We start from the raw sequence: 23,849 nt of genomic DNA on the forward strand, positions 1-23,849 counted from the left end.
GACCAAATATGATTCATATAATCATTATTTTTTATACTCCATTCTGTAAGTACTTTTCCTTTTGGTCATGATGGTCATCTTATCGCAGTTACATATTCTACAGGAAGCACTGATGTTTATAGTGTTTTAAATAGGTGCACTTAAGCTTGGAAGATTTTATCTGTTGATAATTTAAGGGTGGCGATGGTTTATACCAATAAACTAGTCGACTTCGAAAAAAAAATCTATTTGAGGACCCGCATTTTTTTAAAATTTACGTTTTTTTTGGATGGATAACCCAAAGAATTTTTGTCTTAAGTTTGTTATTAAAGACATACCTTGCATGTACTTTAATGCATACATTTTCTGTACCTATCTATACTAAAGATTTGGACGTTGGCCTTGTTACGTAAACATCGTTTCTGGTGGTCTAACCTTAAAACTTTGAATACACATATTCAATATTCGCATATTCGGTATTCAATGTTCTAACACATGTCAATATTCAAGGGTCTAACGCATAATACATTTTTTAGCACTGCAACTCCATCAGCTGCTTTTTTTACAGAGGAGATTTTTATTTTACGACCTCTCAGAAACTTCTTTAATTTCATTCGTTTCTCAAAGATAATGGATATTATTTTAGGTACAATATAAATTTTTGCATCGAAAACGATAGATCATCAGATGAACGCCCTATTTTAAAGGCAAAGCTGGACTCAAAGTTACACCGCACAATTGAAGAATAAAACTAAGAAACTTTGAGATTAAAAACTAAAGCCGAACGCTTGCTTGATTACACAATACACAAACGTTTTTTACTTGGATTAGGTCTCATTCCTCTATTCTGTTGTAAATAAGTAGTCCTAGAAGTACGCAATCTTATAAAGAAAACACCACATAACTCCATATCTTTATTTCTCAACATAATCCACTTTTAGATCGATACACTTTTTCCAGATATGTTCAATAGTTGCTATACTATGTGTATAGTGAGAACCGTCAATTTTCCCAAAATAGGCATCAACTGCAAAGTCTACCTCTTCATTGTTGTCTTTTACCACTAAGTTTGGAAATATTTCAGACGTGATTCTCCCCTTTCAGTCCACTGTTTCGACTGTTCTTTCGTCAAAGTGTGAAATAATTAACTCATGTCTCATCAAAAACTCGGTCTAATTGCTGCAAAACAGAGTCAAACACTCGAATGAAACAACTTGACGACGCTATTTTTTCTGTTCAAGTGTGAGCAAACGCACCACCTATTGCTTTATTATTTCCTAAAATTCATTTTTGAAAAGTCGACGATCATACAAGTTCATTTTGCGGATTTTCTTGTCAATTTCTAACGTTGTTACTTAATTGAGTCGATCCCTGCAATATTGGTCAGCTAGTGCGGCTAGTTGTAAACTAGTAAGCGGACACCAGCAAAGTAAAAAATGGAAACTGGTTGGAATAAGATATTTCAAACTAGTTGCGATAAGTTCGCATAATACTTGCTGTTGGTTCTCTTTCCCGTTTTGATATTCGATGAAATCATCCTAGGCACATCCCATATAACTTGACTCTATAAACTTCCCTGTAGTGGCAAGGCAATTTTAGCCTGTTGCGGAGTCGATTTTTCCTTTTCAGTCCACTGCTTCGACTATTCTTTCGTCTCAAGTGTAAAATTACATAAGGATGAGTTTTTAATATCGTACTGAACACTTTCATTATTGATGTCTGAGAAGCTAATTTTAATCTCTATTTGATTTTAGCCATAGTGACTTTTTTCAAACAACCCCCATCTATACGTCGGGTCGAATACTAACCTCGTATACCCTATAATAAGTTTTAAGATTATAAATACTTCTATAATAGCGTTTGAGGGATGAAGAGACAAGAAACGTCCTCCGTATTTAGCGAAAGAGAATTGTATCATGATGAATCCGTTATTGTGGTGGCCAAGATCATTGAGTTCGAATTGCTTCCTCACGCACCCTGTTCACTCGACTTAGCTCTTAATTAATATATAGGATTTTCTTAACAATACCAAAAAACAAAACCATATTTTTCTTATAATCATTTATTCATCTATTCACATATTGTATAAGTATATAAAAAATATTTAAAAATATACACAACTAGGCTAAGGAAGCGTTTTTGGAATGCAATAAGGCACATATTGGACGAATACTTTTATTGAGTTTGGTTTGACTGATCGAAATAACGGTTATTAGTAAAAATACGTGTCTGATAAATTCTATATGGCACCAAGATCTACTGTTTAAGGGTCTGAAAACTCAGACCTAAACTGAGATCGTGAACAATTAGTAGCATTTGTTAAACATCTGTCAAATATTTGAGAGTTGTTAACAGTAAGTACATATTAATAATAATAATTCAAAAGGCAATAAAATAGAAGATCATTAGTTGAGGTATTTTTAACTCCAATGGCAGCACGTGGTTAATATTTTTATAAGGCTTAGTTTATGGCTTAGAATAGGTTAGGTGTGTAAAGGTGTTTAATTATTTTTAACAGGAATTCAATTTTTTATCATGCTTGTCAGTATTAATATTTTTTTAAAACATTTTTAAAATATTTTAAGCTCAAATTTCGTAACAGATTAAAGCATTTAGTAAGTAATGCTCGGATATGCTAAGTGACTTATACTGTATATTATTCAGCATATTTGATCAGAAATAATTAAATACTCAACTTTTAAATATGTTGGAACATACATTAAGAACTTTCCATTTTATGAATCTCAGTATTCAGAGAGCAAGGAACCGATCACTAAGATTACTAACTGTTTTATTTTAAATTTTATTAAAATTAACTATAATCTCTACCTGTTGAATTTCGCCACTTTAACCCTTTCGGCCCCAATGGGACAAATAAATCCCAACATACATTTCATAACATCTGCTGGGCGCTATCTGTCCCGTTTTTAATGGAAATTGTCATTAGCGGGTATTTTAGGGTTTTAACAATTGTTCGACAGGCAGCGACACGCTTTTTGGAGGTCATTCTGATTGTAAACGCCGAAAAGCGAGCACGTTGTTGGATTTTGACACTGATTTTTTACAAATTTGATATTTTTTGTGAGGTTTTTGAAACAATCTGTTTAGGTAAGTTCAGCATATATAATAGCAAAGTATTTTGATGTTTTTTTTTTGGTTTTTGCATTTTGGGTGTAATATTTGGGTATGAGATTCGTACACTGTATCAGTACAGGCCCTCCTAGGAACATCGGACCACAAATTGATAACAGTCTCTTGCCAGGTGGATGTTAAAACGCAGGATCCTCCGATGCCGCGGAAGGTATGGCACTATAAATCAGCAGAGTGGAACCATCTTCGGGAATTTTATCGCTCATTCCCTTGGAAAGAAGTCTGCTTTAGAACCAATAACATCTCAGAATGTGCAAACCAAATTACAGAGACGATCTTGGCAGGAATGGAAGCTTATATCCCTTTTTCTACTAAATGTAGATCAAACAACGAGCAATGGTTCAACCTGAATTGCAAAAAGGCAGTAAACACTAAAAACGCAGCATATCGCAAATGGCGTCAACATCCTTCCACCGAAAATTGGAGGAACTTTTTAACCTCCAGAAATAGCTGCAAGCGAATTATCGAGGAATGCAAAGAGAGTCACAACAACAGGATCAAAAACAAATTGCTAAACTGCCCAAATGGAACAAGATCTTTCTGGTCGGTATCGAAAGCCGTTAGTCAAGGATTTGCTAAGTCGGCCTTGCCACCCCTAACAGCAGATGATGGTTCTATCGCGGTAACAGCAAGGGAAAAAGCCAACTTACTGGGTAAACTCTTCGCGTCCAATTCTACTCTTTCTAAATGAAAGTCAATGTAGAGTTGAATGATGCTGCAAATGCCTCCCCGCTGGACATTTTCACTAAAATTTGTCCTCGGAGTTTATTTACTTTTATTGCTGAGTCTACAAACCAGCGAATCAAAATTTACAAAGAAAATTAAAAAAAGCAGGCGACTTTCACTGATGCAGGGAAGATTATGATTACTATTGGCTGCACATTAGTTATGTGTTTCAATAAGGTGCCAAAACTTCGCCATTACTGGTCATAGCATCCATCTTTGGGAAACAAGGCCATCAAATCGGCCATATCCAAAAACAGGTGTTTGTTTTTACTATTCAAGCTTTATTTCAATAATCCAGTCAAGCCAGAAGGGGCCAGTAAGATTTACTATGTACAAGAGCTTCTATCTTGCTTCAAATATACGTTTCAGAAATATCGATCCGACAGTAAAGTATTGGCGAGAGCATGGTGGGCTTCAAAGGAAGATCTTCACTGAAACAATATATGCCACAAAAACCTATGAAAAGAGGCATAAAATTATGGTGTGGATGTGATGCAAAAACACGATATACATACGATGCAAATGTATATTGCGGCAAGGACGACGTTGAAAGAACGGACTGGAAAAACGAAAAATGTCTAGGGGTGAATGCGAGTTTTTATCAAATCAAACAAACTCTATTGCGATCAAATGGCAAGATACAAAGCAGGTTATTCTTTTGAGTGACTGCCATACCCCTGATATGACCTGTGTGAAGAGAAAAGACAAGACTGGGCAGAGAGTTGACGTACCATGTCCCACTGCTATTGCATACTACAATGAAATCATGGGTGGTGTGGATCTGGCTGATCAGATGAGTGGTGTGTATGACTTTGGCAGAAAATCATGCAAATGGTAGAAAAAAGTATATTATCGACTTTTGATGATTGCTGTTGTTAACAGCTGGGTAATATATAATGACTTACGTCGTACCCAAAAAAAGATACCCTTACTGGAATGTTTATTTACCTTATCAGAGGACCTAATCGAAGAAGGACAACAGCAAACTTCAGTCAAACTTCGAAGACACAGTTGTGGAAGGCCATCAAAGAGATCAAAAGTAATGAAAAATGTGGGTGATCAGCTTCCAATAGAAACATCGAAACGGCGAAGATGTGCTCGTTGCGCTGTTCAGAAAAAAGAACGTAGAGCCAATACTATTTGTGCAATGTGCGATGTAGGGTTGTGCAAGCATTGTTTTGCGCTTTATCATTCGTCCTAAAATATTTACCTTTGCGGGTTGTCTTTTTGTGAATAAAAAAAAATTAACATTTTGAAATACAAAAATGTGTTTTTTTGGCCCCTAGGGATATTTATAACCCACCTAAAAATCACGCTGGGATATATTTGTCCCACAATTTTTTGCTCTCCCTGTATATATTTTTTTTAATTTTAACTAGTACATATTGTCAAATGATCTCTTAAAATACCATAACTCGCAAAAACATCCTTAAAATCATTAAAAATAAAATTGGGTCCCAAAGGGTAGGTTAACCCTACTTAGCTACTTTAGAGTTTCAATTAGAAATTCTTCGTCTAGTTTTGAGGAAACAGATTAATAATAATGGACTTAAGTGGTTTTTGTTTTTGATGTGTTTTTTTGCTTAATAAGCTTTTGAATGGAATTGAATTCTTATTAAATACTGACCGAAAAAATATACAGAATACCTGTGCAAATATTTCCAGAGATACCCAAAACATTTTAAATTTACCCTTCATCTTTCGATTTCTTAAAAATCAATGGAACTTAAAATAAAAATATGGCATTCTGTCAATCACAACTGTTTAAAAAAAATAAATCTACAAAGAATAACTGATTAGAACATTGATATTTCTGTTTTCTTATAAACTAAATTTTACAATTTATGAGCGAATTGAGCTTATTTTAATAAATAAAAAAAAATATATTCTTGATGTAAAATAAACGTATTTATATAACTTGAGTATTTGTTTCACTTGTAAAAACTTCACCCTTTTGTTGTAGAAACTTAATTTGAATATGGTTTCATGATTTCTAAATATGACTCTAAATATGGAGGAACGATATCATCCTATCGATGCTTGAAAGGAAAAAGGTCATAAGCGACATTTTTTACAAAAAAAACTTTTAAACACTACTAAATGCGATTTTTTTCCTGCGTCGGTTGGACTACTTTTAAACATGCTACGATTATCTTTGTGTCGCTCAAGTCAATCATGAATTTTGAAGAGTATTAAATCTTTTATTTACAAAGCGACCATATTTCTGATTTATTTTATTAAAGTGTTACTTAGGTTATCTACCAACAAAAAAAAAACAGTTAAGTCTTTTTAAAAACCCACATTTTTCCCATGTGTGGCATTTATCCTGGTTTACCTTGAAAACATTATTCAAAGGGAAGGCACTTGAACTGCTTTTCCTTTATCGTGACAAAAATCTATGAGTTACTTAAGTAGTTTTACCTGAATTAAAAATTCAAGAATTATGGCGCTTATCCTGTTTTACCCAAAGGTAATTCCGAACTAAATGGCTTTTAAGTCATTTTATTTGGTATCATAAGAGAACTATGTGCTGGTTAAGACATTATTGCAGTATTGTAGGGGCCTGTTTTTTTAACAAAGTACATCGGTGTGTGTTCGGACTTGTCGTTTAGATAATATGCCTTCGTTGTCCTGTCGTAATTAAAGAATGATTGTTTAGTCGCTTAGTACGCTGGCAGCAGTGGTAGGTGAATGTTGTGGAAACGAATTTAGGAAAATACCTCCATGAATGTGATATCTTTAGGCTTAGTGAAGTGAAGTGAGTTCTTTTTTATTATTAGTGAAGAGAATTTAACTATTAGATAACTTATTTTATTATTTATTTAATAAACAGTGTGGAATTTTAGAAAACAATGAATAACGTTAGAGGGAAAATGTTGGTGGATTTAGCTAAACGCTCAACAAAACCTGGTGAAAGCAAAGAGAAAATTCGCAAAAACCTACTAAATTCAATTGACTGTCACAAGGTAATTATCATTATTGCATCTATTTTTTAAAGAACGTATTCCCAAAGCGCTATAAAGTAATAATTTGTTTTAACTTGTAATAATTTCAGAATACTCCTGAAGAAATTTGTACACCTACGTTAGTATGTGAAAGTGCTTCAAGAAATATGAAACAAGAACAAATGGATAGTGTAGAGGTATCGTAAAACTTCATAATTTACCTGAAGGTATTTTAATTTAAATTATCCTTTCAGAGGTTAATACCGGCAATATTTATGGATTCCCAACAAATTGTTTTTGAAGTTTGATGATATAGAATATTCCTTCACAGAACTGATTGATGATGCTCCTTCATCCGCAAATATAGCAGAACCGGTTACCTCAGATCATTTAGCAGGATTACTAACAAATCAACCCGCTAATAGTTCCTTTCTAACTCATAGTGAACAAAACGTGTTGGAAACAAACAACATTTTAAACTGTCCTGGTCATTCAACAGTCATAAAAAGAAAATCACTTAAATTTGAAATGAAATAAAAAAGGAAAAACTTTGGCATACATGGATTATTTATCTGAAAACGAAGCTTTCTTAGCAGAGGTTTATGGAAGTGACGATTCGGATTTATGGGAAGGAGAATCTGATTCTTCATCTAGAAATAGTTGTGAACGTGTGGAAAAGAAGCAGAAGCAAAAAAATGGCAATGAAGGAACAGGTAATGGGGAGAAGGAAAGTATTGTTGGAAAACTCGGCAGCGTTATTAAAAAAGAAAATAAAAAGAGAGTTAAAAAGAAAGCCAAAAAATCCGGCCAGGAATATACAAAAAGCGACGGCACTTTAGTCTCTGCCAAAAAACTAAAGCCCAATCCGTGTACAGGTAAAAAATGCGGCAACAACTGTGAAATTGTGACTGAAGAGAAATTACCAGTTAAACGAAAAAGATCTACTGGATCAGAAAAACGCCAGTACACTTTTAAGTATTTTATAAACGAAGGTGAAGACAAACGCGCAGTTTGCCTTCAATTCTTAGCTTGTACGTTAGATGTGTCTCAGAAATTTATTTATTATACAATAAGTAACGCATCATTTGGTTCTGCCCAAGAAGATATGCGAGGGAAGAGCATTCCACCAAACAAAACCAAAGAGACTGCCAAGGTTGCAGTTTTGTGGTTTCATTCTTGAAACTTTATTAAATCCCTTCCGGCCATTCTATCCCACTATGCTCGAAAAGATTCAAATCGTGTGTATTTGCCGCAGGAGTTTAAAATCTTATCTAATTTATATCAAGTTTACAAAAAGGTTCACCTTACACAAGGAATAGACGTTGTTGGGGAGAGGGTGTTTAGGAATGTTTTTAACGCAGATTACAATATTGGATTCCACATTCCTAAAAAAGATAAATATCTTCAATGTCTCAGATTTGAGAGATCAGATATCACTGATGAAGTTATGCAGCAAGCAAAGATAAAGCATTTAGCTGAAAAGGAACATTCCTACAACCGTTTTAAAGCACACCAGAACATTTTCAAAAGCGACTCTGGAACTCTATGTGTGAGTTTTGATTTACAGAAAGTGTTGAATACACCCAAAGGCGAAAGTATGCTTTTATACTATTCACGCAAGTTATCGGTGTATAACCTACTTTTTATGAGAGTTGCACACGTGATGTATTTTGCTACTATTGGGACGAAGTAAATGGAAAACGTGGAGCAAATGAAATGACAACTATTTTACACAACTATATTTGCTTGGTTGACAAACGTGAGTCTGTTACTCGTTTGCTCTTTTAATGTGATTGCTGTCCTGGCCAGAACAGGAACCGGACTATTCTAGCTATGTTACATGCGACCCTACAAAATTGTAAATTTATTGAAACTATCCAAATAAACTTTTTACTCACAGGACACACATATATGCCGGTCGATTCAGTGCACGCAGTGATTGAGAGAAATACAAAACATTCCATAATTTGGGCTCCTTCCCAGTGGTACACAGTTTTTGAGACAGCAAGACAGAATCCAAGACCCTATAAAGTACAATATTTGACCTATAAAGATTTTTAATAAGTGGGATACGCTAGCAGACAAATATTTTAAAGGAAACCTCCCAGGAAAAATAAGCAAAATCCGTATATGCACATTTAAGAAGAAAGATCCTAATAAAATAATAATTAAAAATTGTATGGATAAGGAGGCACCAAGCTTTGGTATTAAAGTTCAGTCAAAAGTAAGAGTAACTCCAAAAGGTTGTTATAAATCCCCTATTCCCATATCAAAGCTAAAACATGATGATTTAGTTAAATTATGTACGAATAAGGTAATTCCAGCCCTGTTTCATAATGAATATGTCAACATTCCTACTATTAGAAATTAATTGAATGAAACACATAGAAGATGAAGACATTTTCCAAATGTAATTTTTTTTTTGTTTATTACTTTTGCTAGCAATTCAAGAATCCAGTGTTTTTTCTGCCATAGATTTTTAAAGCTAAAATTCATTTACCAAACGTGAAAAGTTTATTTTGTTTATTATTAGTTTGTTACTTTAGTTTTAAGATTTGATATTAAAGAATTCAACGTTCTTTTTTCTGCATTTTTTGTCATAGATTTGAAGATAAAATTTTAATGGTTTTTTGATACTTTTCAATGCGTTTCAAATACAGCACAACTTATATTTAGACCAATTGAAATTTACTATTATAATCAAACGAGCATGTGTTAATTATACGAGTACCATTGATTGACCAAGATTTATTTATACACCCCCGGATAATCATTTATCTTGCTTTGCGTTTTCTATGTGGCACCTAACCTGTTTTACCTGCTTTAAATACGAGGTCTTATTGGTGGTTAAGACTTTTTACATCGATTCATATTTCATAATTGTTGGATTTAAGTCTTTATACTTGAATTTGTTTTAATAACTAATTTACTTAACCGACATTATCTCGACCTCATATGGAATTAATAATTATTTAAACTAAGGAAAAGAAAAAGAATGACCCAAAATTTTATTTGCAGTTGCCAAAATTATAAATGGCATGAAAAGTTATGAATTATTTTCAAAAAAAAAAAATGTTTAAATCGTCCTGCTAGAAAATCAATAAATTGTCGCTTATGACCTTTCTCCTTTCAAGCATCTATCAAGCAAGTATGCCTATTATTGTAGATATTATATTTATGTACTTATAACTTCATTATATTACAGTCATATGAAATACACTCTATTTCATTCTCTTACCGCCTGAGTAAAAAATTAAATCGGCCGAGTAAGTGGTCAGTCTCTTTTAGCATTCAGCCAATAATTCTAGTTTTGTATAAGACGAGACTTCCAATTAATCAGTAAATTTGTGTCAATCAATACAACTGTGTTTTATCGAAAAACGCAACATCTATACTTAAAAAAATGCCTTTGCAATTGCTAAATAAATAAAATGAATCACATAATTACAAAACATACTTTTTTTTCACATTAAGGAAAAGTCAATGAAAATACTCAATTCTGGAAGAAAACTTAAAATTCAACGTACGATCAGTCTAAACCAAACCCAAACAAAGTAGAAAAAATAATACTTAACAAAATACTATCGCTTAGTCTTATCGATAACAGCATAAGTTTGAGCGTTCACCTCCAAATGGCGCATGCTCCTATTCAAACTCTTCGCCCTCACGGTGGCATACCCCAAATGTGAATCGTCCGCGGATCGGACACCTTCTGGCTCGCCCACCAACTCGTACTCGTTTCGGCCAATCACGATCGTCTGTTTGGGCGGTGCGACCCCTAGCGGACTTTTCACTTCTTTATAGTCGGAATTGTTGTCGGTTCTGTTCGTGTTAACCGGTCCGAAAAAGTTGAGGTGGTCGTAATTGTCTCGATCTAAGTTATTCAGTTTTTGTATCACAGCCTTTGAGGTGGAGGAGCACGGGGAGGTTCTGTCGAAGTTAAGATTGTTTATGGGGCCCCACGAGGCGTATTCGCAGGGATCGCTCGGGGTAGAGGTGTCATCGGGTTTATACACTGAAAATAAAGGTTTAAGATGAAAGTTGAAGGAGGTATGTAGATAAGCAGGGTATTCCGCATTATAAGGGATAAAATGTCACTATGTGTTCTTTAGGTGAATTCGAGTCATTCGATTCAAAAATGGTGTAAATCCAATTTTAGGGAGGAAAGGATTCTGGAGGACTGACCCTTTTCATGGCTCTTATCTTATGTTTTGTTATCTATTGTTTACTCTAAAATTTGTGTCTCTTGCATTTTTTCGATACAATTAATCGATTTAGAGAAAACTTGTAAATGAAGACGGAACATTAAATGCGATTAAACTAACAAATTAGAGAAAAAAGAATTGGATTTACATCGTTTTGGGATGGAAAGAGCACCCAAAAAATGAGAACTTCAATATTTCAGGAGATTTGATGCATAACTATAGTTATCGTTCCAAATAATCGATTTTCTTCAAGCAATTTGCACGGACTGCTAGCTCTGAGGGGGATGCATTTTAGGAGATATGTTTATAGAAAAAAGGCTGATTTTACCTCCAATAATACGCTCCTAAAATATTTGCTCCGAGCTTTGTAACACCCTATATATTGCGACAAAAAATTTCCGATTTAAATTATTAAATCGTCGAAATTTGGTTTTTCTTTAAGTTAACTTTAAGTACTTAAATTTTTTTTTAATAATTACAAAACAAAAAAGTCAAACACCAGTCAAAACTTATTGTAATTCAATTATCAGTGTTTATTTGTGTGAAGTAAATGTCAATCAAGAAAATCAGTAATGTATCTCAGGTCTTTTCTTTTTTTACGTGTTTTTGGATTATCACTGATTGTTAGGGTAATTATTTCGTTTTTTTAACTATTTTTTTTATTTCCAATCTTCTCATCTGTTGAAGAAGGAACTAATGAAATGAACTAGCTAATTTTTTTTTGTTTGGTTTAACGTTTGTATTATTAAGTTTTTAATGTTGTTTAACTGTTGTCTTTTTTGTATTTATATTTGAACAAAGGCTGTAATTCTTGCCTATTTTAAGGAAAGTGACTTGTTTCTATTTTATTAAGTAAATCAATGTCTTTATTTCAGTGACTGAGGAAGCTGGAATTAAACCGGCGAAATGTCGCACTAAACTAATAGTTTTTTATTCCTACTCCTAAGTTCCGACGAACCCTGCCATTTTGCAAAAAAAAGTCAAAGTTCTAAAGGTTCGTCTTCTGTCTTGAAACTACTGTGTTTTATATTTTTATTAAACTATATAATTCCACTTTATTGGTTTTTAGTTTTTGATCTAAATTTTAAATATCCTTTTTTTTATTAAACTAATTTCGTCGCCTACTTGAATAATAATTATTCTTTGCTCTTTAGATGCTGGCCTACGAAACCCTTCGTTAATACAGTTTTTTCATGGGTATTCGAGGAATAAATGTAAGTTTAATCCATGTAAATTGTCGGACGATTTTCTTCTCTATATTATTTGTTTTATTTTTGTTTCTATTATTTTTTTCCTTTTCCATCGAAATCCCATATCTCTTATTATTTTTCTCAAAGTTTCAGAATTATTTGCATCATTTACCTGTAATCAATATTTATTTCATTTTTCCGTAACATAAAGTTTATTATCACACAACAAAGAAGACTCTGTCAAAATCGTCTAACTTGGATTTCGGTGCATAATGCGTTTAATAGAACTTACTACCGTTGCGAAAGCAGCACGCTCCTGAACTTTTCTAAAATCTTTAAAAAGCTGATTTTCTACTGCCTCTCGTTGCATAAAAAAATTACGTTAGCTATAACCTTCCTCGTGTGTTAAAATTGCATATTATTAACAATTAAAAACTTAATAACAACGATTTTTCTAAAATACAGCAGATAAACAATGGGTATAAAAACACTATAGATTTTGTAGCCGACTGTACAAGTATTTCGTTCTCAAAAATGTACGAAATAACCGCTTAATAATGTCGAATTTGGCTGCGGTTCGGTGCGTTTAGGAAGGGGCCTGATTCAGGTCTCTAGAATTATTTGACAAGCAATACTTAACCTGACAAAAGTATTTCTATTGAACAACTGAACCTCAACCCTCAACATTTAACCTCGGTATGCGAGTACATTAAAGTCAAAGTAAATGTCTTTTAATTTAGAATTTAAAGTGTTGAGTTTGTTTTGAGTAGTGGTGTTTATTTTCCTCCTTAATCGAAGTTATTTTAAGGGCTGTCTCTGTTGTGTGTTCTGCAGCGAGTATTTACAAAATAGGGTGTTGAATGAAATAAAAGATAGTGCTGACGAAATCATATTTTTGATAACAAATTCTTTGTCGATAGGTTAAGCAACTTAGTGTCATTTTAAAATATCAACCCTAGAGCAGTAAAGATAAGTTTACACTGAATGTAGATACTCCGATACTAAATCGTCATTTGCAAGTCAAAATACAGGAATGTCCCAAGGGGAACAGATTGAACTGAATCCAGAAAAGTTGATTACTAGAGCTAAGAAAAGTCCAGTACTTAATTTTGCTAATAAAGTATTTAAATCGTACTTCATATTTAACAATTTATTTCTTCCTTCAACACCGGTGATATACAACCAAGTTAAATATGCTCCTACTAGCAGCAAGAGTAACGCTTGTGCGTTTGGATCAAAAGGTCCTTGGTTTGAATCATAGATTTCAAAATCGTTTTTGTTTTCTTAATCAATAATAAATAAATTTTTTATACCGTCCAACGTAACCTACGTTCCAACGAATCTAAGTTCAACACCGAATACCACCCTTGTTATTCAAGCTTTAATTTAATGTCTTAAATGTTTTATATAAGGATATATTTATTATTACTTATTATTAATAATCGAATACATCCGGCTGATATTGTTTTTGCATTAAAAATCTGATGATTGCTCAAGATATCCAGATGGGCAAAACTTAGGGTTTATTTTAATTATATTTTTAAGTCAGTTTGTTACCTTTTATTTACTTTCTTGTGAAAATTTCCACACATAAAAACAATTGTTAAAACTGAAAAAAAAGGTTACTCACCTTGTTTTACCTTCTGCTGAGGATAATACGGTACCGCCGGTCTCGGCTCCTCCTTTCTTTTCCCTCCATGTATCAGCCTCCTCACCTTATCATTCCTTTTAATATTATAACTATCCTCTTCTTCCATACCCATCTGTTTCCATGCCTCCGTAATATTATTCACCTCGTCATAATTATTATTATGTAATGCCGCGTTCTCCGCTATCTGGTCGACCTGCGTATACTCTCTATTGCGGTTAATGTGTACCATCGGTTTGGGCGCAGTACTGAATTTATTTAAATTTAAAAACAAATTCGAGGTGGAGTTCAGCGTTCTCGGCATGCGCGTCAATGACTCGTTGAAAATTGGAGCAGAATGGGTGCTAATCGGACCGCTTAAGTTTTCGATGGAGGTCAATGTAGAGGGCGCTACGTGAAGTTCCGAGTCGGCGAAGCTTTGGATAGAGGTGGACAGTGGCAGGGGATTTCGAGAACCGGCCTCCATACTGAGCGCGGTGAGGAGTTGGAGATCTTTACTGCAGTCAGTGAGGGAGGGACTTGCTTTGCCACGAAGGATTTGGCGCATGCTTTTCATTTTTGAGGTTACATACCTATAATACAAAAGAAATGCTTAAAGAATTAACCATCCTTTGTAAGTTATTTATTTTGTATTGTTTCCAATTTGTTAGCATGCACCGCAGATTGCGGAGCCCAGACGACGGAGGCAAACCCCAAACGATTATAAATATAAGTAAAATATAATGCTTTTCGAGAGCTTGTAGAGGTTAATAGCCTACTATTTCTTACAATTAAATTAGGCATTCGATTACATTTGATGCTTAAGTAATTAATATGTTCTGCGAAAGTTAGCTTTTGATCATATATGACACCCAGATCCTTCAGTTTATCAGTCCTTTTTAATTCCAATAAAATTATAGTTGAATTCAAATAAATCCGACACATTGATCAATTTCCAAAATACAAGTCACATTATTCTAGGGAACAAACAGGCTGCATGTATCTACGATCGGATACTACAAACGTTATGTACAACCTGTACAAGGAAACATCAGAGAGCCAATCTCATTTTCAAAATATAAAGAGATTTTTTTGAGTAATTTTAATCTTAAGAGAAAGCCACTAAAAAGAGACACTTGCAATACTTGCGACAAACTGGAAGTTTTGAAAAATACGACAAATCTTAAAGAGCAAAATAGGTATAAGATGGAAAAACAAAATCATTTAACTTTAGCTAGTGAGACGGGAAATGCAATGAACGCAGACAGAAAAAGGACCGAGGAAGACGAACATCTTGAAGTACTCACCTTTGATATGGAAAAAACATTGCCTCTTCCTTGTATACCGACAAGTGTTGTCTTTTATAAAAGACAGCTCTGGTTATATAATTTGGGTATCCACACAGGAAAAAAATAATAAAGGGCATTGTTATTTATGGCTGGAAGGTATGGCAGGTAGAGGGGCTGAGGAAGTGGGTTCCTGTTTACTTCGGCATGTAAGAGAAAATGCTGATATGGCTGCTTGTAAACATCTGATTTTATGGTCAGATAGCTGCGGTGGCCAAAATCGCAATATCAAAATGGTTTTATTCCTTATGACAATGTTTGAAGTTAATCTTTCGATAGAAAAGATAACGTTGCGTTTTTTAACATCTGGTCATAGTTATCTACCTAATGAGACAGATTTTGAAGATATCGAATGCGCATTAAAACTACAACAAAGATTGTATACAGCTGATGACCATATAAATATCATGAAATCATGCCGCAAGAAAAATCCACTTGTTGTCCATAAAATGGAAAAATAATTTTTTTTTTGTACTACTAAAATCGAAAAAAATATTGTTAATCGAAAGGTAGATGTGACAAACAATAAAATAAATTGGCTTCAATTTAAAGAAATCGAAATTTGAAAAGACAGTCCCTTCAGAATAGTTGTTAAAACTTCTCTTAAGGATGAAACTCACCAGGAAATTAATATAGAAAAAAAGCGTGGAAGACCACAAAATAAGGAAACTTCAAAAACCAACTTTAAAAATCTACTTGAAAATTTATGGCCCGATGGAAAGCCTATTCCAGAGAAAAAACTGGAAGACATAAAGTTTTTGCTTCCTCTGATACCAAAAGATGCAAAAATATTTTATAAAAACCTCGTAGGTGATCCAACTATTGAGGAAGACTTGGAAGGGTATGATGGGCAACCGGATTTTGACATTGAGGATGAAGCAGAATAGAATTCTTGGGTAGCTGGTAATGTTCCAAAGAAATAGCAAGTTTTTTTTGGCGTTTTAATTTGCTTATAGCATATATTATTAGTAAATAAAGTTTTTAAAAGGTAATTTAATTTTACTCTAATCTTATTGTTCCTTTTATTTAACTAGCCTTTTATTTTATTTTAAAACTATATGTTTCGACTAACAGCCCTACTGCTGATTAGGTTTTCGATCAGCCGAAAATATTCTGGAAGGCTGACTCAAAATAAAAAGTTCCTGTATACGTGGCTTTTTTTAGAACTGTAACATTTTAAATAGTTACTTTTTATTTTAAATAAAAAGTAGGGCTCTTAGTCAAAATATACAGTTTTAGAATAAAATAGCTTTGCATAAACGAGCTATGCGACAAATTTGGCGTGCGGTTCAGTTTTGTAAAATACAAATACCCAATAATATGTAAAAAGCATTACAAGACTAAGCGACGATTTTTATCATAACTTCAAAAATGTTTAATTTTTTGCTAAAAGCTTTTGTAGAATGATTTGAAATAGTGCCTTGTATATATCTTGCAAAAACCAGATCTTCATTCTAATTTATTTATTTTTAAGACCACTTGAAACTTAATTGTGTTTTCCCAAAATTGTGATTTTGGCGCTTGGTCGCGTTATGCATAACTGCGTCCAACTGAAAGCAATCACCGAGATTATTGAGCAAAAATCTTAATATCGTCTGCGTAAAGTAATATTTTGGAGAAAGTAAAACATTTTATAACTAATCATTTAAATAGATTTTAAATAATAAGGGCCCCAAGTGGGAACCTTGAGGTACGTCTGAGGTAACTGGATACGTGAAGGACTGGTGGCCATGTACAGTGACATACTGGGATCGATTAAAAATGTACGACGCTAACCACCGAAAGAGATCTCCATGAACTCATACTCCAGCAAGTTTCTGTAATAAAGTATTATGATCAATTTTGTCAAATGCTTTGCTTAAGTCGGTGTACACAGAGTCCACTTTGTTTGACAACTCACAAGTCTGACGATTCATCGAACAGAAATATACATACATGTAATTCAAAAATAAATTTGTGTATCTATAAAGCTTATAAAAGTATATCCCTACCATTTAATTTGCAGTTCTACTAAAATGTATAACCTCTTCAATCAATCTATCAAAAAATTACTTTTTGTACTTTGATTAATGAATTATTTATATACTTCCCTTTGCAGGCTCTTATTTACAAGGCTGAAATAATAAGTTTTAAGTAAGCAATGAGTCAATCACTACAAAAAAATAGTATTAGAAAAAACAAAAAAAAACACAATAAAAAAATAATTTATATACAGGCCTAATAAAATAAGATCCAGATATACGGTACGTACAAGGGTATCCCAACTCTATTCACAGGCGATTTTTTTCGCTCCCGTATATGATATGAAAAAAAGTTAAGATAAAAAGTGTTTGTTTGGAAATACTAATTTTGCTGACAGTATTGGTAAATGTACAGAGTGTCTCAAAAGTTTTCATTATCAAGTAAGTTTTTTTCGAAGGAACACCCTGTATATTTTACTAAATTTTTACTCTTCAGTTAATTTTACATAAAGGATGTATATACGTCAAATATTGATGGTTTTTGAGATAATTGCTTATTATGAGGATATTATTTAATTCTTATGCAATCCGCTATTAAGACAGTTAAAAACGATTGTAAAACTATAATAATTTAAAAAACCTTATAGTAAATGTTCAAACTGCTGACCTTTCTCGGTTTGACAGAGTTCGTATTTTTTTATTAGCTTAGTGTTTAAATTCAAATTCAAAAAGTAGCTTTATTGTCCCAAACAGTTATTGACAAAGCGTTATTAAATCTAAGTCAGTAAAACTTAGATATATAGATTATAACTAGAATATAGTTACAATAATTTTCTTTTTCAAATCACACATACATGTTTGGTAATTAAGACAAAACCTCATTGAAGAACTTGTTTAAAGTACAATATGCCAAAAGATTGTTAGTTATCTTTTTAAATGGTTTTTAAATCTAATATAAGAGTGAAGTTTTCTTATACCTAGAGGAAGCTGATTGAAAATTTTTTTACCCACGTAAATAACACAACTTCTCACTTTCTCTGAATGTGGAATGGGCAACCGAAGGGTATATGTAAGACGATTTGCAAACGCTCCTGCCTCCTACAATTTCCTGCTTGTACTTTTTAAAGACCACAGTTATTGTTTGAAGAATATATAAGCAACAAAGAGTCAAGATTCTATTTTGCACAAAAGCATGCCGACAAGACACCACGACACCACACTCCACAATGGACTCTAATTGCTCTTTTTTGCAAAACAAATACGGTATTACGGTATTAAAGAGATAGTGAGCACATAATCCCCAGGAACAAATCACGTAAAAACTACAAGGGCCTGATAACCATTTTTTGCAATGTAAACATCTAAGTTCCTAGAAATTATTCTAAGGGCATAGCATCCTGATGACACCCTACTGCACACTTTAATTATGTGTTCCCAGAATTTGAGCCTGCAATCATTTGTCAATCCCAAAAACCTGCAACACTGTTGAGTTGAAATCGGCTCCTTATTGATAGTGATAGAAAGCATTGAACATTCGAAACTTAACAGATTTGTTTTGTATTAAGTCAATTTCTATTGCACCATTCCCTAATCATGTGCAAGTCAGCATCCAGAAACATTTTCAGTTGGTCGATGTGTTCAATATGCCAAATGATGGTGATATCATCTGCAAACATAGTAACCCTACCCTTTTTGGGGAGCAAAAGAAGGTCGTTAACATAAAGAAGAAACAATAACGGCCCCAGGATAGAACCTTGGGGAACCCCTGTAGTATTAGTGGTAGAGGCGCTTCTTATTACTTCTTCCGGAATTGCTCTACAAGAACGTGTTATTATGTTCTCTGAATCTTCCTAATTTCTTAGCTCCTTAGTGTAAACTTGTTCCTTTAAATATCCCCACAAGAAAAAAAACTAGCGGTGTTAAGTCAGGTGACCAGGCTGGCCACCTTTTATCTTAACTTTTTTTCATATAATATACAGAAGCAAAAAAATTGTCTGTAAATAGAGTTTAGACACCCTGTATACAGATATACACCCCACATTCTTGAGGCTAAAAAAAGCTATTATGGTACTGCAACACCATTTACAAAAAGTTTCAGCAGCAGTATTCTGAATTTCATTATCAAAGGCCTTGGAAACAAAAAAATTGTTGGCTATTTGGCATTTACCCGTGAATCTTCGCGCTTTTTGACGTTTCTTTTTTCAATTGGATTTTCATCTTTTATACTTCCTGTAGAATCATTTAATATATACCAAATAAATTAAACTATAGGTCAGAACAAACATAGAGGAAAACCGAAGATCTTAAATTTTCGGTTTTCCTCTATATTCGTTCTAGTAGAGTCGTCCTTTAACGAAATCAAAGCCCTGATGATGGCCTACGGCCGAAAGTGCTAGGCAGATATTAATATATTTCTTACGCTGAATACGTGCTGTTCTTCTATTCCTCATTGTCAACAAGATTTTCAAAATAGGATTTAATTTTGGACCCTTAATGTAAACTACCTTACACAAACTTACCGATAAATCTCGCCATGATTAGGATGCTCAAAGTAAAAAGTGCCCTCACCCGAGGCGCATTTTCTACCGGCCTCGAACGTAAATTTCCCACTTTTATACCCGTATTTCCTTATAAAACTAAATGGCCAAGTGTAGAGCACTTTATTATCATCTAAACTGCGTAACTGTAAGGCAGTCGCTTCTACTTTTAGAATATATTCAGTACTGTCGAGATTGCAACGCAGCGATGCCTCTGATGTGTGAAGTTTTACCAAGAAAATACCTAAAACGTAGAATTATTAACTTTAATTTGGCCTATTAGAGATACACCATCATACGAAATAAATAATTAAAAAGAAACAATATACCTTCATTAGTAGAACAATATAAATCATTATCCTGTTCGACCTCGCTAACTTCACTCCTCTCGTCGGGAAATGCCACACCACTAATGGCCTTGTGCCAATTGTGCAGACTTTCCTCGGAAGAGGCACTGAATTCAATATCAGAATTTCTAGTTACAATATGCAGTATATTTGTTGTTTTCGGTGTGATTTTAATCACATCCTCAAGAGTTATGATTTTCGGTGGTCCCGTTTTTATTTCGTTGTCATACAGTTCGATGCGGGCGATGCCTGTGCGGCTACGTTTGAACAGGGCCGCATGTTTCTTTTGCCAAGCTTTCTAAAAATGAAATTTTATTAAAAAAGCATGAAATTCGTAAAAAAATTGAATTTTTACTTGATCCTATATTTAGGATCAAAATTCAATCAATTCAGTGTTACTTAAACTAATTTTTTAATCACATTTTTGTATTATGACCCTATTTCATCTAAATATATATATTTAGATGATTCACTGAATCACTAAATATGAATGAATAAATATATATATATATTTAGTGATTATATATATATATATATATATATATATATATAATCACTGTCGTACATTTTTGAATAATTTGCGTGCAGCAAGACATTCAAAAACTTGAGTGGCAAAAATGTTGTATTTTAGTTTTTTTTATATTGGCACACAATAACTGCAAAAATACTACAATTGCAATCTGCATTAGATGCTTTTTATTTTTCTAAATGAACCATAATTATATTATATATTTACATAAATATATTTAGATGATTCACTGAATCACTAAATATATATATATATTTAGTGATTATATATATATATATATATATATATATATAATCACTGTCGTACATTTTTGAATAATTTGCGTGCAGCAAGACATTCAAAAACTTGAGTGGCAAAAATGTTGTATTTTAGTTTTTTTTATATTGGCACACAATAACTGCAAAAATACTACAATTGCAATCTGCATTAGATGCTTTTTATTTTTCTAAATGAACCATAAAATTTTAATTAAAATTGAACTTTAGGCCTTTTTATTAAGTTTAAGTAGCCTGTATGTGTTCATTAGTGATTTATAAATGCATACAATACAATAAAAAATACAAGTAAACAAGGATTTTATTACAAAAACAGTATTTTTATTTTGTGTAAATTTAAAAAATATCAATTTCTAAAAAGGAGGCTTGCATTGAAATCAAATTTGAGAATGAGATATATGACAAAACTTGAAATTATTAAGATTTAGAATAAAATCTTTTTTTACCTATATAAACATACATATGTCAATATTGTAACCAAAAAAATCGGCGATTTCTAAGTGCTGCTAGATTTTAATTTGCATTCATTCAGGTCTTATAGCAGCTAAAAAACACTTCTTCCATATACAGGGTGCGGCATAACTGTCTCCCTATTTTTAACCTTCCCTCGTAATGCCGTGCGGCGTCGCAGAATAGTGGAGGTACCGCCACTAAGAGCCGCATGGGAAACAGTTTTGTTTAAACATGTTTTATGTATGCCAGGGAGGGTCTTACAGAAAAGATGTGTAAGAATTTAAGTAACTTAATTTCAAGAGATCACTGTAATACAAAATTTAAATGAAATCAAATTTACAAAAAAATTACAGTTAGTTGGTCTTATTTGTTAAGTGTATTAAAATATTTTTCTTGAATTATTTACCTCTGGTAAAATGCTTTTTTTTATAAAAGGTAAAAAACACGAAATCTATAGCATCACAAATACATTTATTAAAATAACGAAGGTTACATGTTTCGCTTGACTAGAGCATCAATAAACCTAAACAATAATTAAAATTATGTAACCCGAAAAAAGGAGAATTCAACAAAAACTTACCATAACATACACAAAACACCTAATATTTAAGTAAACAAAGATTACAATAAAGTGGCACTATCTATGTACAAAGAACTCAACTAAACAATCAAATCCTTTATACATTTTAGAAATCTAACCATCATTTAAGAGTCTAGAACTACTTGAGGTTATTAAAAACTAGGTGGCCATCAAAATCAAACCTTTCATTAACACAGGACAGATCTGGGCTTTTAAAAGCTTTACTAATCTCCATTGTCTCCAACAAGTCTAGTTTTTTACTTTTGTTGCATTGATGCAGTATTTTTATATTTTGGCTGTCAGGAAAATCTTTAGTTTTAATTAGATGTCTTTTTAAGGTATTATTGGTTTTAAAAGCTGGGGTTATGCCAAAGGGAGAAAAAAAGCGGGATAATTGTGACGAAATTGGTCCAAAATAAGTAAATGACCTAAAAGTTTTGATATTGTTTGTTATTGTTTGTTAAAGAGTGCCCTGCAGTGTACGTCGGCCAGTCTGGTAGGAAGATTTCTACTAGGATTAGTGAACACAAGGCCCAATACAATAAATTTAAAAATACCGAAATCACAGTGACCAGATCAGCTTTTGCTAATCACCTTCTCGACTCCAAACATGATTTTCCTGACAGCCAAAATATAAAAATACTGCATCAATGCAACAAAAGTAAAAAACTAGACTTGTTGGAGACAATGGAGATTAGTAAAGCTTTTAAAAGCCCAGATCTGTCCTGTGTTAATGAAAGGTTTGATTTTGATGGCCACCTAGTTTTTAATAACCTCAAGTGGTTCTAGACTCTTAAATGATGGTTAGATTTCTAAAATGTATTAAGGATTTGATTGTTTAGTTGAGTTCTTTGTACATACATAGTGCCACTTTATTGTAATCTTTGTTTACTTAAATATTAGGTGTTTTGTGTATGTTATGGTAAGTTTTTGTTGAATTCTCCTTTTTTCGGGTTACATAATTTTAATTATTGTTTAGGTCTGATGATGCTCTAGTCGAGCGAAACATGTAACCTTCATTATTTTATTAAATGTATTTGTGATGCTGTAGATTTCATGTTTTTTACCTTTTATAAAAAAAAGCATTTTACCAGAGGTAATCCTTGGTGGCACCAAATCATAGACCATTTAAATTAAGGGTAAAGAACTTTTAAATTTTAAATGCATTCCACATTTTTTTTTAAATATTCACTTGAGGAATTTTTCTATGCTAATTTTAATATAAATTTATAACAAAGAATTAAGTGTTTTAAGAATTTTTTGTTAGTATTGTTAGATTAATTTTATATGTATATGTAACCTTAAACTTATTAATATGTTTGTCATTAATTACGAGTTTTAAAAACTGTAAAATAGTGCTGCAAGTCTCTGACTTCTAAATGCTATAAATTGGACCTTCCTATGCTTGATATAAAGCACAACAAAGTACAGAGCAGTTTTAAAGCATAGGGCCTACCTTTAATATCTTTCCACTTGGGGGTACAAATAAAATACCCTCCAAAACAGGCCTGTGAAAGTGTGGATCCATGATTGTAGTAAGGTATTCCAAAAAAACACTGTACTGTAAAACCGCATATTAATAAAATGGTCAGCTAGGCATTTTAAATGCTAAATATCTAAATATAAAACGGAATTAAGGGAACTTTCGAATTATGGGAAATATTTACATAGATTATTATTTAATTTTATTTATTTACATAGACAAAGGGAGCTGTCGTAAAATGTCAAATGCAGTTGAGCAATAATAGCTCCAGCGTTTATGAGTACTTTATAGGTTAATCACTGATGCCGCGGAATAAAATTCTACTCAAAGTGTGTATCGGGCCTAAGATTAAGGTCCCATTTATACGGGGTGTTCCGTATCGTTATCGTTTATTATAAAATACAGGGTGTCCCGAAATTACATCGCAATATTTTACCAGCCGCATCTTTGTCTAAAAATAAGACAAAAAGTTCATATACAGTATGGTTCAAAAGTGCATCGTTTTTAAGTTACAGG

General features: G+C 32.9%; 1 protein-coding gene across 1 annotated transcript; it reads right to left on the reverse strand.

Moving 5' to 3' along the window:
* Positions 1-2,025: 2,025 nt before the first annotated feature.
* On the reverse strand, positions 2,026-23,561 carry LOC126738428 (uncharacterized). Its single transcript, XM_050443767.1, has 5 exons — positions 23,307-23,561; positions 19,996-20,311; positions 19,649-19,910; positions 13,826-14,415; positions 2,026-10,815 (listed from the first exon to the last, which is right to left on the reverse strand). Exons 1-5 carry the CDS (start codon positions 23,376-23,378, stop codon positions 10,382-10,384), a joined length of 1,674 nt encoding a protein of 557 aa, XP_050299724.1. The 5' UTR covers positions 23,379-23,561; the 3' UTR covers positions 2,026-10,381.
* Between the last annotated feature and the right edge of the window lie 288 nt (positions 23,562-23,849).

The sequence above is a fragment of the Anthonomus grandis genome, chromosome 7, assembly GCF_022605725.1.
Source record: "Anthonomus grandis grandis chromosome 7, icAntGran1.3, whole genome shotgun sequence".
Lineage (NCBI taxonomy): Eukaryota > Metazoa > Arthropoda > Insecta > Coleoptera > Curculionidae > Anthonomus > Anthonomus grandis.

What these genes read in the sequence shown, in the direction of transcription:
- LOC126738428 (XM_050443767.1), bottom strand. Translation starts at nt 23,378, where the DNA reads ATGGATCCACACTTTCACAGGCCTGTTTTGGAGGGTATTTTATTTGTA. An exon ending in CAAGTGGAAAGATATTAAAG is followed by an intron (nt 20,312 to 23,306) that starts GTAGGCCCTATG and finishes TTTCATTTTTAG; the next exon opens with AAAGCTTGGCAAAAGAAACA. An exon ending in ATATTGTTCTACTAATGAAG is followed by an intron (nt 19,911 to 19,995) that starts GTATATTGTTTC and finishes TCTACGTTTTAG; the next exon opens with GTATTTTCTTGGTAAAACTT.